General features: G+C 48.9%; 1 protein-coding gene across 6 annotated transcripts in view; it reads left to right on the forward strand.

Moving 5' to 3' along the window:
• The window catches only part of ATP11A (ATPase phospholipid transporting 11A), a 125,205-nt gene that overhangs the window by 92,365 nt on the left and 17,272 nt on the right, over positions 1 to 15,568 (forward strand). For all 6 annotated transcript variants that reach the window (XR_005017179.1, XM_036831423.1, XM_036831419.1 and 3 more), the window contains 8 exons: positions 2,564 to 2,667; positions 7,011 to 7,192; positions 8,928 to 9,179; positions 10,306 to 10,480; positions 12,605 to 12,707; positions 12,961 to 13,106; positions 13,669 to 13,728; positions 14,191 to 14,318. Coding sequence is in view for 5 of the 6 variants with exons in the window: in XM_036831423.1 (XP_036687318.1) it covers positions 2,564 to 2,667; positions 7,011 to 7,192; positions 8,928 to 9,179; positions 10,306 to 10,480; positions 12,605 to 12,707; positions 12,961 to 13,106; positions 13,669 to 13,728; positions 14,191 to 14,318 (1,150 nt within the window). In the remaining variant the exon portion in view is untranslated. The remainder of the gene's footprint in view (positions 1 to 2,563; positions 2,668 to 7,010; positions 7,193 to 8,927; positions 9,180 to 10,305; positions 10,481 to 12,604; positions 12,708 to 12,960; positions 13,107 to 13,668; positions 13,729 to 14,190; positions 14,319 to 15,568) is intronic.

Raw genomic sequence — 15,568 nt, forward strand, 5'->3', positions numbered from 1 at the left:
CCCGTCTTTCAGCCAGGCCCTGTGAATTGCGCTCCGCGAGCTGGAGCACTTGGGCGTCTCAGAGCTGGCGCTCGGGTCCGCGTGGCCCCCTCGCCTCCGAAACAGGCTGTCAGGTGTGACAGCTCCACCACCGAGCCTTCCACCAGTGGGCGCCGTGGACATCAAGTCCTTGTGTAAATGCTGCCCCGAACACGTGGCCACAGGGGCAGCAGGACACGGGAAGCACACAGCCCATCATGTTTGGAGACGAGTCCCCTGGGCTGGTGCTCCCCATGCTGTGCGCTGGCAGCGCCGGGGTCCATCCAGGATGAAGGCCTTCACCCGCACAAGGTCACACCATCAGTCTTTCTCTCTTGTGACTTTCCCCCATACAAACGTGAATCATGCTTGAGACAGTCCGTGAGCCGGCAGTCATGGCCACAGCCTCGGGAAGCAACGCCTCAGCTGGTCACAGACCATCTTCTGCCCCCTCTGCCCATTCTCCTGACCCGCCCCGGCACAGCGCTGGAACCGAGGTGTGGACCGTGGAATCTTCACAAACAGCGACACTTCCCGTCAAAAGGAGCGTGGCTCAGCCTGGAGCAGGAGCTGGGTCACGTGAAGGGCTTACATCCTCGGCGTTCGCGCCGTTAGAAACCCCTTCCTGGAGGGGAGAGGCCGGGCCATCAGAACCCCGCAGGGCAGCAGTGAATTCTCAGAGACGTTGAATATTTAACTAAACAAGTTGTTGTCTCAGTAGTAATACCTCCCCGGCGATGACCCTAAAGGCACTGACTGACAGCCTCGTGGGCAGGACGGAGACCAGAGCCGCTGCAGCCCTGAGCGTCTGAGGATTCTCCCCGAGAAGCCACTGCAGCCGTGGCAGCCACCCAGGTCCCACGGCGCTTGGCGTGGGCCACGGTCACCTCACCTGCGTGTTTGCACTGCTCTGGAGTTCTAGCTGCTTACTCGTTTACAAAACTGGAAAAGCAGGTCTACAGCTGGGGCCCAATACTGTCTGCTCTTGTCCTTTGCAAGTTAAATGTTGCCTTCCACTCCAGATGTTTTCACGTCAGAGGCTCTGCTTGACCAAGTCTTTAGGCTGAACACGTCCCACGTCTACAGCGGGTACAGCGGGATGACAGGTTGAGACAGTAGAAGACTTAAGTCATTCACAGGGCGTTACTTGGAGTCATCTGTGATTTTTCTAGAAAAAGAATTACTGTTCAAGAAGGTATCACCACTCAGAATTGTCTGGACCACAAAACTTGTTTTATCCTATATCTGATGCCGTACGTTCAGGCATTGCCTAGCAGTCACGGCTGGTGGCGGGCACGTGACCAGGACTCTTGGGTCACGGCCTGAGGGTGTGCAGGCTTCTCCTGGGGATCGGACTCACTCCTCAGATTCCCACTGGGGGCAGCGGCGTGCTGCCGCTTCTTTCCCAGCTCAGCCCCACGTGTCCCCTCCGCATGCCTGTGACACACATTGCAGACGCCATCTTTCCTGGCCGTAGGTGGACGTTGCCCTGGGCTTAATTCCAGGACTTCCGTGAGCGTGAACCGGGCCGTGTTCTAAGTGTTTCGCTCCGTATGTTGCAGAAGATAGTTCTTTCTGGGACCAAGGACGGAGCCACGGTGGGCTCCGACGCTGCCCCTGAGTTCACGGGCCCTTGTGCAGATCCCCGTGGGGACCACCGGTTCTGGGCTCCCCAGCCCTTGCCCCGGCACTGTGCCCCCTCCTCTCGGCCCCTCCTGGTGCCCTGGGTTTGGCTCCCGGGTTTCCTTCCCGCGGGCCGTCAGCGTCTTGGGTTTCCAGGGACCCACCCCGGGCCGGGGCTCGGTGTGCGTGATTTCTGTCTGATGACAAGTGCTGAATAGAGCCCGGTCCCAGCGGCAGTGCCCCCTCTCCGGCCCTGCAGCCGCTGTGACAAGCCCCTCGGTGCTTCCCCAGCAGAGAGCCACGTGGTTTGCAGGCCAGAAGATTCCTCGAGAAAGAGGAGCCCCGGTGCCAGCGGCCTGTGGGTCAGCGCAGGCGCCCGCAGTTTTGTCCGAGCCGAGAGCTTCCCGACCCGTCTGGAGGGGAAAACCTTTCACCTCGAGGGGGGAGGAGCGCGCACCCCCAGCGCTGAGACGTGTGACGTGACCGGGCAGTAGGTGTGGGGAGGATCGTTCGGCAGGTGTTTCCCGTCACTCTTGGTCACGCCCGGTGTCCCAGCAGCTCGTTACCCCATTTGGGGTCGGCCACGCCCTCTGCGTCCGTACCCCTCGCTGGTCCCGAGGGCATTCGTCCCTCACTCACATCCTTGCCAGGGAGCAGGCGGAAGGCCGCCCAGGAGCCAGTTTCGCTCCTGGTTCCTGACTTTCCGGAGATTCTGGGCTTGTCGGAATAAAACGAGGCTTTGCGGGGGGCTCTGTAGCTTTGACGTTTTCCTGACCTTACAGGTTAACTGGTAGTCGACATCTCCACGACAGTCTCAGCGCTGGTATCCCTGGTTTTGTTTTTAATAAAAGCGTCATTTGAAAAATAATTTCATCTTTCCCATAGAGTGATTAAATGAAAATCTTCTTTTCTCGTTTTCTAGGAGAAATTTATCTGTTTTGCAAAGGAGCAGATTCTTCAATATTTCCCCGAGTGATAGAAGGCAAGGTGGACCAGATCCGATCCAGAGTGGAGCGCAACGCAGTGGTGAGAGGCGGGCGGCGGCCTCACGCCTCTTCTCCCTCGTGGGGGGCGCGTTCCTGCTGGGTGCCACGTGCGTGCACCGTGGGAAGCCTGGCCACGTGCCCTTCGGCGGGCACCACCCTCCGCAGCCCTCCGCTGGTGTTGGGGGGTGAGGGCGTCCAGAATGACAAGCACATTGTGATAGTCTTGAAGAAAATAGATCTTTATCCTGAGGACTTCCAGTGATTGGCGCTTAATGCTTTCCCTTGTGACCTGTTTGGTTTTCTTCCCACATTTTGTTCTGAAGCGAGTGCTCAGTCTGTTCTAGGCTCATCCGAGTTCTTATGTCATCAGAGCGTCATTCCATTTTTTGGCTGAATGATATTCCATCGTGTGGATGTGCTACGTGTGCCACACTGTGTTTATCCATCATCTGTTGGTGGGCACTTGGGTTGTTTCCACCTTTTGGCCACGGGGAACAATGCTGCTGTGAACATGGGTGCGCTTGTATCGTCTGAGTTCCTTTGATCACGTACCTAGGAGTGGGATGGCTGGGTCACCTGGTAATTCCAATATGTTTCACTTTTTAAGGAAATGCCAGACCGTTCCCCAGAGGCTGCACCATTTCACATCCCCACCAGCAGTGCGTGAGGGCTTCAGTTCCTCCACATCCTTGCCAGCACTTGTTGGTTTCCATTTTTGTTAACTATAGTCACCCTGGTTAGGTATGAAGTGGTAGCTCATTATGGTTTTTATTTGCATTTCCCTAATGACTGAAGATGTTGAGCACCTTTTTATGTGCTTATTGACCATTTGTATATCTTCTTTGCGGAAATGCTTATTCAAGTTTTTTGCCCATTTTTTAATCAGGTTTTTTTTCTTGTTGAATTGTAGGAGTTCTTTATATATTCTGAATCCTAACACCTTATCAGATGTATGAATTGCAAATATTTTCTCCCAGTCTGTAGGTTGTCTATCACTCTCTCGATAGTATCCTTTGATGCACAAAAGTTTTTCATTTTAATCAAGTCCAATTTATTTTTTGTTATGGCCTGTGCTTTTAGTGTCGTATTTAAGAAACTGTTGTCAAATCCAAGATCATAATTTGTCCCTATGTATTTTCTTTTTTCTGAGAGTTTTATAATGTAGCACTTATATTCAGGTCTTTGATCCATTTAGAGTTAATTTTGTGTGTGGGGGACAGGTAAGGGTCCAGCTTCACTCTTCACATATGGATGGCCGCTTGTGTCAGGACCATTGGTTGAACAAGACTGTTCTTTCCCTGTTGGATGGTCTTGGCATCCTTGTCAAAAATCATTGGGCCACATGTGCAACTGTTCATTTTTGAGCTCTCAGTTCTGTTCCGTTGGTCTATGTCTGTCTTTACACTAGGACCACACCGTTTTGGTTACTTGTCCCTTTCCGGTGAGTTTTGAACCAGGAAACATGAGTCCGTCCTCCAGCCTCGTTCTTCTTTTACAAGATTGTGGTCTACTTTGAGTCGCTTGAGATTCCACGTGAATTTTAGGGTGGGTTTTCCCATTCCCACAAGAAATGCCACTGGAGTTTTGATAGGGGTTGTTCTGAACCTGTCGATCACTTTGGGTGGTGCTGTCATCGTGGGATATTAAGTCTTGCAATCTATGAACACAGGATGCCTTTCCATTTACTTAGATCTTCTATGATTTCCTTCAGCAACATATTGTAGTTTTCAGCCTATGAATCTTTCACTTCCATGGTTTAACTCATTCTTGGGTATTTTAATCTTTTTGATGCTATTGTAAATGGAATTGTTTTCTTAATTTCCTTTTGGGATTGTTCATAGTTAGTGTATAGAAATGCAACTGCTTTTTGTGTGTTGACTTTGTATTCTGCACCTTTACTGAATTCATCTTTTAGTTCCAACAATTTTTTTTTTCGGTGGTGGTGGAATCCTTAGAGTTTTCTACATATAAGATCCTATCATCTAAAAACAGAAATAACTTTATTTCTTCCTTTCCAACTTGATACCTTTTTTTTTTCTTGCCTGATTGCTCTGGTTAAGACTTCTGGTACCCTGTTGAATAGAAGTGGCAAAGGCAACCATCCTTGTCTTGTTCCTGCTCTTAGGGAGAAAGTTTTCAATCTTGCCCCGTTGAGTATGATGCTTGCTATGAGTTTCATATATGGCTTTTATCAGGTTGAGGAAGTTCCCTTCTATCCTAGTTTACTGAGTGGTTTTATCATGAACAGGTGTTGGGTTTTGTCAGGTGCTTTCTTTGCATCTATTGAGATGATCATGTGAGTTTTTCTCCTTTGTTCTATTTATGTCATACATTACATTGATTGGTTTTCATATGTTGAATCACCCTTGCATCCCTGGGATAAATCCCTCTTGGTCATGTATATAATCCTTCGGACATACTGTTAGAGTCAGTTTACTGAAATTTTGTTGAGGATTTTTGCATCTATGTTTGTAAGGGATAATGTGCCGTAATTTTCTTTCCTTGTGATGTATTTGTCTGGCTTTGTTTGTATATCAGTATTGTTTTATATACAGTGTCCAGGGTTTTAGTAATACTTCGCAGGAAGAATAGAGAAAAGTATTTCTACTCCATGTTTCCGCAAGGGGAAGTCCCATAGCTGCTTTTAAAAGCAAGGTTCTATTTATTTCTGAAGTTTCTGCTGACCGTTCACACCAGCTCTGTATTCTGGGACAGCTCTGAATTACTATCCTCGTAAAACCTCTTTCTTACCGTGCAGTTTTTCTGGCGTGAGAAGGAAGTCATACACCCTGTGCGTTTCACCTCTTAGGAGAAGCCAGAGGATCTGTTCTGTAGTTCAAGTTCATGTCTCTGATCTGTAACTTGATCACCATGGATGCGTCTGATCCAACTTCAACCACTTACTTTTTTTGGCAGAAGTTACCGAGTTATTACTGTGTGCCAAGGAGTCGGGGGTGAAGTAAGACAGTGCCAGCGGCCTGAGAGCTCCCGCCCCACAAAGGAGGCAGGCAGTCAGGAGGCAGCGAAGTGAGCGGGGAGCGGACCCGGGAAGGATGCAGGGGAACAGCATCTCTACGCTTTCACAGCTCAGGGGTGGGGAGGGACCTGCCTTCTCAGAGAGAGGCGAGCGGGCTGCTTGCTTGCTCCCCTCTGACGGGACTCAGCACCTGGACGGTGGGCGGTCACGGAGCTCAGAGCCTTCCCAGAGTGTCGGACACACAGATGCTGCTTTTGTCCTGCTCCTTCCTGGGGCCTCCCTTCCTGCCTCCAGGCTTCCGAGAGCTCCGGGGACAATAGGAGCTGTTAACCCGACCGTGATCCTTCCTTCGGCTGCATCTGGAGGTCGGAGAAAATATGAGAGATGTGACGCGTTCCCTGAGAGTTATGGGACATTAGAATTCATATAGTGGAAAACCTTCTTAAAATCTTAGAAACCAGTGTCCTCCCAGAATTTGGACTGATTATGTAGGAGACTCTGGCTCATTTCAGGGGATCAGTAGAGTTGGGGCTGAAGGAACAAGGGAAGCAGAAGGGGATCATCCAAGGTCGCCAGTGGGGCCATTGTGATGGTTGCTTCATCGTGACCGAAGGAAACGTCTGTTGACGGAGTGAAAGTGCTCCGTGTGGCGCCTTCGAGACCCCAGCTTCCTGGTGCCCTGCCGCCTGGTGTGCTTGCCCTGTGTGCCCTGACATCCAGAATTAGTCTTAGGTTCTTATTTTACTCTCCTGTGGACCCGATAGGTGTGATCAATAACCGTGTGGTTTTCCTTCAGTGAGACCCAAATAAGATCAAAGTGTTGCACAAACACCCCACGTAAAGTGTCACTTTAGAAATATCACTTGATGGGACTTCCCTGGTGGTCCAGCGGTTAAGACTTTGAGCTTCCACTGCAGGGTGATGCTTTAGAAATATCACTTGATGGGACTTCCCTGGTGGTCCAGCAGTTAAGACTTTGAGCTTCCACTGCAGGGCGCATGGGTTCAATCCCTGGTCAGGGAACTAAGTTCCCACATGCCACGTGGTGTGGCCAAAGAAAAAAGAAATATCACTTGATATTTACTATAAATTGCAAATTGCTATCCTAAAAAAGGTTAACTCTTCATTTGTCAAAATAAAAGAACAAAGTCTTATCTTTCGACGGCCCTGGTTTATATTTTGTATTCCCACGCTTACTAGTTTGAAAACTTTATAATCTACCATGATTATGTATATTTAAGGTGGATATGCTTCAGTTGCAGACGACCAGCCCTTTGAGGGTGGGTTGGTTTCTCGTTCTCTGGTTAGTCACTCTAGCTGGAGACGGGTGTCGGGAAAGCTTTGGGAAGTGATATTCAACAGAGTGACCCTCGAGTTCACGTTAAGTGCTGCTTTGTGTCCTGCAGGAGGGGCTTCGGACCTTGTGCGTTGCCTACAAAAGGCTCATCCAAGAAGAATATGAAGGCATCTGTAAGCTGCTGCAGGCTGCCAAAGTGGCGCTTCAAGATCGGGAAAGGAAGTTAGCAGAAGCCTATGAGCAAATAGAGAAAGACCTTATCCTGCTCGGTGCTACGGCCGTGGAGGATCGGTAAAGGCTCGCTGTGCTTGTCTTCAGAAATAGTCATGTGGCATTGGGACAGCAGGGGCTACAGGGGCGCTGCGGGAGGAGCCCCACAGCCGGTGTCAGCCGCACCCGGTGAACGCGTTCACGCGTCAGGACCGGGCAGGCCGCTTGGTTGCCTAGGGTAATAGCACAGGGGGTCAGGCTGTGCTATTGTGATGTTTGACTTTCCACGAATAAAAGGCCTGAAAGTCACACTTCCCCAGAAGAAACCAGAAATGGTCCGCATTTTCACACCATATTAGGATTAGTCAAGCTACAAGGCTATGTTGTTCAATTATTCTTTAGAATGGAATCAATAACTAATCTGTTCCTAAATTTGTCACTAGTTCTTTCCAAATACGAGTGTAAACATTTTAGATCTTAACATTCTCAGTGTTTTTGTCATCACTCACTGAAGGAATTTAAAATAATGAAGTAGAATATTGCAAAAACTGACAATAATAGCTGGTAAAATTCCTGGGTCCTTGGAGGAACTGGGGAGAAGGGAAGGCTCTTCAGGGCGGAGGGATCCTCGCCTGCAGAGCCAAGGACCCTCACAGGGGTCCTGGGAGCTGATGCACCCGGCGGGGAGCTGGCACCTCAGGACATTGAGAGTAGATCCCCGGGGATGGGGGGGAGGGGAGGGGTTGGAGTGATGATATTTGATTACAAATTATTTCTTTAAAATCTCTAGCCAGCATCTTTACAGACCACTCTGGGCCTCGGTTTCCTTTTTGCAAAAAAGGATGAAATGAGAGATGGTTTTTTCTGTCTCTAGAATAGTACGATTGTATCACCTCCAGACTTGGCCTGGGAAGTTTACCCCAGAATCTAACCCGAAGCTTCCAGGCAGAAACCAGATCCTTCCCTTTCCTTTCACTCAGCACTGGACAGAAATACAGTATATCGCTGACACACATCTGTCAAAAACTAAGACTCTAAAATCTAGAGAACACAGCAGGCCCCCAAATGAGGCAGACATGGTTTTGATGCTAGACCTCCGCAGATGGCAAGACAGCCTGACCGAGATCAGGAGGGGCGTTTATCCTCAGACTTGTCTTGTGGCCTCTGCAAGCCTTGGGTTTTCCACACGTGGACCAGGGTCATAACACAGTCCTCGTCCTGCAAGGTTCTGGCAGAGACAAAACGTCGCAGGCGAGTGCTTCCCGCAGCATCTGACGCGCGGGGAGCCTGTGACGCCCCTCAGCCGGTCCCAGAGCCGCGACTGGCGTTGCACGTTCTCCAGGGGAACCTGGGCTCCAATTTGATACGTGGCAAAATTAGAGCAGTTTATGCACAAAGAAAAGGTGGTGAGTGTCACCTCTTTTCCAGGTCCCGTTTTTCCCTGGTTAAGACTTTTTTGGTTGGCGGTTATGATGGGCCTTCTTATAATAGCGTAAAATCCTCTCTGAGTAGCAAGTCCCACCAGGCAGAAAACTGTGTGCTCGGCAACTGTTACTTGTACAAGATGCCATTTTGTTTCTTAATATTTTATCCCTGTGGATTTTCTGGTATTAGGAAGTGTTTTGTTGTAAAAAGTTAATACACAGCTGTAACCAGCTTCCGGTCCTTTACAGTAAATCACAAGCCAGCGTGCTTTTTAATTTGGGGGCAAAAAACGGAAACAGTTTAGTAGATCACAAGTTCTTGGAATTCTACACTTTGGTTTGCTGTGTCCACGCTGACGTGTGTGTGTGGCCCCCCGCCCCCCGCCCCCCAGGCTGCAGGAGAAGGCGGCCGACACCATCGAGGCCCTGCAGAAGGCGGGCATCAAGGTGTGGGTGCTCACGGGTGACAAGATGGAGACAGCAGCCGCCGCCTGCTACGCCTGCAAGCTCTTCCGCAGGAATACGCAGCTGCTCGAGGTCACCACCAAGAGGCTGGAGGAGCAGAGTCTGCACGACGTGCTCTTCGAGCTGAGCAAGACCATCCTGCACTGCGGCGCCAGCCTGACCCGCGACAACTTCTCAGGGTAGGCGGGACGTTTGCAGAGGGACGGGCAAGCTCCGTGGGCAGGGCCGTGGCCTCAGCTCCCTTGTGCAGACGTGGTCCTGTCCTCTGGCCTCTAACAGCATCCCGTGGTTGGGACCATGACCAGAGCTATTTCTCTTTAGCAAGTGTGACGTGCCTTTTTGCTTCAGAGCGGTGTGTGTGTGTGTGTGTGTGTGTGTGTGTGTGTGTGTGTGCTCACTTGCAGACTGCTGGCTGAGGATGCAGAGACTTGATTCATGGATTTACAAAATATCGTGCATGGCGTGATTCCCATCTGCTTCTACGACGCTTGGGGGCTGCATCGTGGATTCCTCAGGGCATCTGCCAGAGCAGGAGGGAGACGTGAATAATGCATGGTCGTTTGTCGATGAAGACAAAACAGTGTATGCCCAACAGTGGTTTTTTCCAAGAATATTCACCAATTTATTCACATTTTATCAATGCTGTCCTTGCTGGTATTAGATGCATGATCTAAGATTAGATTTCATTTGAATCATTTCAAATTTTCATTAACTTAGGTAAAGCAAAGGCAGCTCTCTAATCATATGTGAATTTAAAATTATTCATTTATAAATAGTACAACGATATTTCCCTTTGCCCTATCTGCAGAATTCCTTTTGGGGATTAGAGATACTCCTTGTAATTTTGAAACCCAGCAAAGACAAATATTACGACCATGTTCTTTCCAAGTCACGTCACCCGGGCAGAGTAGCAAGGAGGTATTAGTTGTAACAATAAAGACTGTGGTTGGCTGAGGTGGCCAGGCAGTTCAGGAATAAAGGCCGATCTCTTCGATAGCGGGATAAACGCTCTCCTTCTGTTGTCAAGTACCGGAACACGCCCAGGAATCCACAGTTGCAACCGTTGTTTGCTTTGCCTCAGTGAAATGAGAAAGTTTAATTCACACACAATTTTAAAATGTAATCAAAGGCCTTACAGCCACTGATCTAGAGACTGTATCATTATTGACAAAACAAGAAAAACCGGTTTCTTAATCCTTGATCCTGAATGTGTAGCATCTATAGATATCCCAAAAAAGTACATAGTCTTCTCAAATCTCTGCATTTAGTTGTTGAGTAATTTCTCCGGTTTGTATGATCTAACAGACTCTCAGCCGATACGCAGGACTACGGTTTAATTATTGATGGCGCCGCGCTGTCCTTGATAATGAAGCCACGTGAGGACGGGAGCTCCAGCAGCTACCGGGAGCTCTTCCTGGACATCTGCCGGAACTGCAGCGCCGTGCTCTGCTGCCGGATGGCGCCCCTGCAGAAGGCCCAGGTCCGCGCCCGCCAGGAGCCAGCTAGGGACCCCGGGGGGAAGGGGGTTACGTAGTGAGAGCCATTCATGAGCCCTTACAGCCTCTGGGGTTTTTTTAAATCTAACAAAGCACCTCCTTTTAAAAATGGAAGCAAAAATGATAGAAATTGAAACGTGAGACTTACTTTGCTCGCTGTGGTTAGTAAGCGTTGATGGAATCAAATGGATGGCCCTTCCGGGTACAGAGACCAAGGGAGATGTTCGTCCCACCTCTCACGTATACAGAACTGTATCAAGGAGGTAAAGCCGTCTGTAAGAGTCTGTACGGAAGCCGGGAGGGAGGCAGCTGCAGTCAAGCACCTACTGTGTGCCGATTGCTGAGGCAGGTGCGAACCCACTGACCCTCACGGTAACCCTTGAGGCGAGGGAGGCTGTGCTAATTTTAGGAATGAAGTACCTAAGACACAGAAAATCGGGAGAACCTGCCTGGAGGGATGATTTGGAAAGTGGCCGTCCGAATCGGCTTCCACTCTGTCAGACTCCGAACTCACGTTCTGCCCATTGCACCACACTCTTGTGGAAACACCACCTGACGTGTGTTTTTTTCTTAATTTTTTTTTTTTTTTTTTGGCTGCGCTGGGTCTTCGTTGCTGCGTGTGGGCTTTCTCTAGTTGCGGCGAGCGGGGGCTACTCTTCGTTGCAGTGCGCGGCTTCTCATTGTGGTGGCTTCTCGTTGCGGAGCACGGGCTCTAGGCACGCGGGCTTCAGTAGTTGTGGCTCGAGGGCTCTAGAGCACAGGCTCAGTAGTTGTGGCACATGGGCTCAGTAGTTGTGGCTCTCGAGCTCTAGAGCACGGGCTCAGTAGTTGTGGCGCACGGGCTTAGTTGCTCCGTGGCGCGTGGGATCTTCCTGGACCAGGGCTCAAACCCGTGTCCCCTGCATTGGCAGGTGGATTTTTAACCACTGCACCACCAGAGAAGCCCCCTGTTGTGTGTTATTAAATATTTTTTAAAGCATATGGGATACGAACGTGAGCACGTGTGCCTTTCTGGTGTTGGTAAACCTAAAACGGTCCCAATTCTGTAAACCACATTTTAGATAAGGGAGATCAGTTTCTCTTGAGTTGCTCATGAAGGAAACTGTCAGCTTCTCAGACTGACCTAGTGCTTAAGGTAAAATACTGAACACCACGTGCAAAGGGGTCATTTTTAGCGTCCTTGCATGCGTGCTACACTGATCTGCCACGTGACAGTGTCACTAAGCATAAAACACCAGCATCGCCCTGGGGTGATTCTCAGTGAAGAGAAGCAGACTCAAGAATTCATGTACATTGTATTTGGGATAAAAATGGTTTTATTCCCGACTGTCCCTCTTAAGTGTGTGACTCTGAGTAAACCTCGTATAGTGATGTCCAGAACAGAACTAAGGGTGTCGTTTGGTCTTCGCATGTTACTTGGTATTTCTTTTAGGTTCTTAACTGACTTTTGCAAACTTTTATACCAATTGGTGTCTCAGTCTTGAAACAAGAAGACAATCCACACATTTTTTCCTTGTCTTTTCAGTCTTACATCGTGGAACCTTATACTTAGGCACATAAATAGGAAAAAAAGACTATAAAGACACAGACTAAAAATTTGGAAATTATTCATTGCATTGAGTTGTCAGATTTGGTTTTGCACACATGACAAATTTGAAAAGTAAATGAACAGCTTATTTTAAAAAATAGATGCTTGAAACCAGATAGCTTGGAATAGCAGTATCTTCTAACGGAATGCAGCGTTCACATTCCGCCCCCATATATTTAAATCTGTTTCCCCCCACGTTTACGTAAGGAGTGGAGCAGCCCCTGCAAATGACTTCCCGGATTTCACTCTCCGTCCTGTTTGCCCACCAGCCTGCTCAGCTCATCTTACTACAGTCATTTCTTAGCTGCTTTTGCTTAAGTGTGTTTCACTTTCGACGTGAAAAAGATTTTATCCTAAGTGGATAAAATAGACTGCATATAGTAAATAATTCACTTTTAGCACATAGTTGTTTCATTTTTCCTTGGCTAACTTTACATCTTTGTCGTTTCTGCCTAGTTAGTGAATGACCTTTGCAAAAATACAACAGAGACGATAAAATCTGCACTTACTTCTTTTCCAGATTGTTAAGTTAATCAAATTTTCAAAAGAGCGCCCTATCACTTTAGCGATTGGTGACGGCGCCAATGACGTCAGCATGATCCTAGAGGCCCACGTGGGCATAGGTAAGCCCCTCGGTTCTGCTTCCCTGCGCCTCTTGGTAACCCGGGTTTATCACGCAGCTGGACGAGAAAGGACACAGCCAAGGCAGGGCCATAGAATTCAGACACACGTTCAGGACACTGTCTGTGACACAGAGCGTTCGTGACTGGAAATCCGACAGTCACGGTTCCGCCTCGCCCCGTTTTGCCTGTGTCCGTGTCCGCCTGCGTGGCGCTGAGAAGGGCTTTACTCAGCACGCTTGCTCCCTTCTTGTAGGCATCGTTGGGAAGGAAGGTCGCCAGGCTGCACGGAACAGTGACTACGCGATACCGAAATTTAAGCACTTAAAGAAGATGCTGCTTGTTCACGGGCACTTCTACTACATTCGAATATCGGAGCTTGTGCAGTACTTCTTTTATAAGGTAGGAAGGCTTTCCTTTCCCCTCTCACCGTCTCAGAGCGTGTGACCGATGGCTCGTCTGTCATGATGCCCCGAGGCTACAGGACTGATTTGTCCGTGGATAGAAGTGACTGTCAGAAAGGAGGGGGTAATTGTAGGACCACGGGAGCAAACGCCCAGCTCTCTTCGCACAGTCTCAAAACTGAATGTGGAACCAGTGAGATACGGGCTGTAAAACGCTTGAGGAAGGGGCATTCTTTTATAGCTCCTGGAAGTAGTTTCTTCTTCTTTAATGCGGTTGCATTCTTTCCTGTCTGTACTGACACGGACGTTGCCTCCTCATTTGTCTGCCACAAGCTTCCCTTGAGTCTGTCTGATCTCAGGGTGACCAGAATGGTCCTGTGTGCACTGTGGGAGCCCCTGAGATGAGCAAAGAGTTTTAGAGCCATTGCCCGTCTTGCTGGAGAATGTGGGGCACTTTGCCCAGGTAGAGTGTGTCACGTGGCCAAGCTCTGTGACGGGATAGAAAAGTGACACCTGTTACAGTGTGCCCTTGATTAACAGGCGTGTGACTTGTCTTTCAGAATGTCTGCTTCATTTTCCCTCAGTTTTTATACCAGTTCTTCTGTGGGTTTTCACAACAGGTGAGTCCTGAGGCCTGAGGTCGAGCTCACCTGAGCCTTATCCCGCTTCCCCGCGTGTGCCTGTGGTGGGTGGAGGGTGGACGGTAGGGCCTGCAGGCCAGACGACCCCGTTCCGTCGCTGATCTGCTTTCATCTGAAGCATCCGGGACCAGGGAGAATCGAAGCTTGGAGGTGGCGATCAGAACTGCAAACTTTTATGCAACTTTCTGTTGTCGCAGGTTTGGAATGGCAGGACCGGGTGGGTCCGCTGTGATTATAATCCAGACTAGTCGACATCGTGACACTTTGAAAAACGTCCTTGTCCTTCTGTATCTGTAGAAAAAATGGCCCGGTGTGCTTTTAGAATGCTCATGTTTGTGGGCCTTTGTAAATGAAAACTACATATGCATATTGAGACAAATTATCCGGAAATCTTGTCAAGATGCCCGGGTGCTGTTTTCACGTGGCTTTTCGGTCCTGCAGACCCTGTACGACACTGCCTACCTGACGCTGTACAACATCAGCTTCACCTCCCTCCCCGTCCTGCTGTACAGCCTGATGGAGCAGCACGTCGCCATGGACACGCTCAAGAGGGACCCTGCCCTCTACAGGTACCTCAAGCAGACAGCCGCTGTAGACACGGAGAAGGACCGGGCAGCCCTACCGCAAATCCAGATAATACTTGGTTGAAGTACTTAAAAACCAGACGATTCAGTGTCAGCTGACACACTTGCTTCCACAGGAGATTCTTCAAGCAGGAAGCAATGTAATTTAAGTGAATATACTCCAAATTCAGACAGAGGATTTATGTTGCGTTTGAAATGTACACGTTAAGCCAGTTTGTATTTCACCGTGTTTTTCAATGGTTATGAAAGAACTTGGGGTGAGAGTTTCTATCCCCTTGTGACCCCAGTGGATTTATGGCCTAAACGATCCTTGCAGGTCCAAATAGGTTCCATTCAGTGAGAAAAGAGAAAAGTTAACATAGCTGATCTCAGGGTGCTCTCTTCTGCTAAAAAGTATTTTTAATAACAAGGAAAAGATTTTTCTGCTATTTTAGAACCGCACCCCAGGATCTCTGACCGATTCAATGTGTCACTGTTTATTGTGGCTTTGTAAATTAAACGTGTTATTTTCAGAACATTTTAGATGCACATGTGGTTGTAAGAAATAGTAGAGAGAGATTCTGTGAGGTTTTATCCAATTTCCCCAGTGGTAACATCTGACAGACCATCCTGCAGAACCGCAGGACAGGGTCACAAGCAGGGCAACAATGCGACACGCCCAGCCGTCTTACTGGAGTTTTCTCAGTTTTACTGGTCCTCATTCGTGTGCACACGTGTGTGTGTGTGCACTTAATTCTGTGCAGGCTTTTCATGTGTGTGAGTCCTGTGCCCACACAGTCAAGACACCTCGCCAGCCCCACGGCCTTCATCAGAATCGTTAGCCATTAAATGGGGTCTTGACGTGTTGGGGTCCAAAATAATCCCTGTAGGTGATTAAAAAAGCAAGCTCTGAGTTTGTCACGTGCATTTAATGATACAGGAATAAGTCTAAGAAAATAGGAGAACACACACCATTTTAGACGCACACCCAGAGGGAATCCTGCAGCTTCTCTGCGTTATTGAACTAAACTAACAGGTGTAGGAAGTCCTATCGCGAAATGTGCAGCCTGGTCCCGGAGGCCGGCGGTCTTGTCATTAGTGGATGCCAGCGTGTCCCTGTGTCCCTACTGTCAGAAGCAGAAGTGTGAGCGCTGCCATCTTTCTTCCTGTAGTGATATAACAGTCCACTTTGAGAAATAAAATATTCAAACAAATTGTTCGGGAATATCCCTATGTAGTAAAATGCAAAGTCTGGA

This window comes from Balaenoptera musculus, chromosome 18 (assembly GCF_009873245.2).
Source record: "Balaenoptera musculus isolate JJ_BM4_2016_0621 chromosome 18, mBalMus1.pri.v3, whole genome shotgun sequence".
NCBI classification, from domain to species: domain Eukaryota; kingdom Metazoa; phylum Chordata; class Mammalia; order Artiodactyla; family Balaenopteridae; genus Balaenoptera; species Balaenoptera musculus.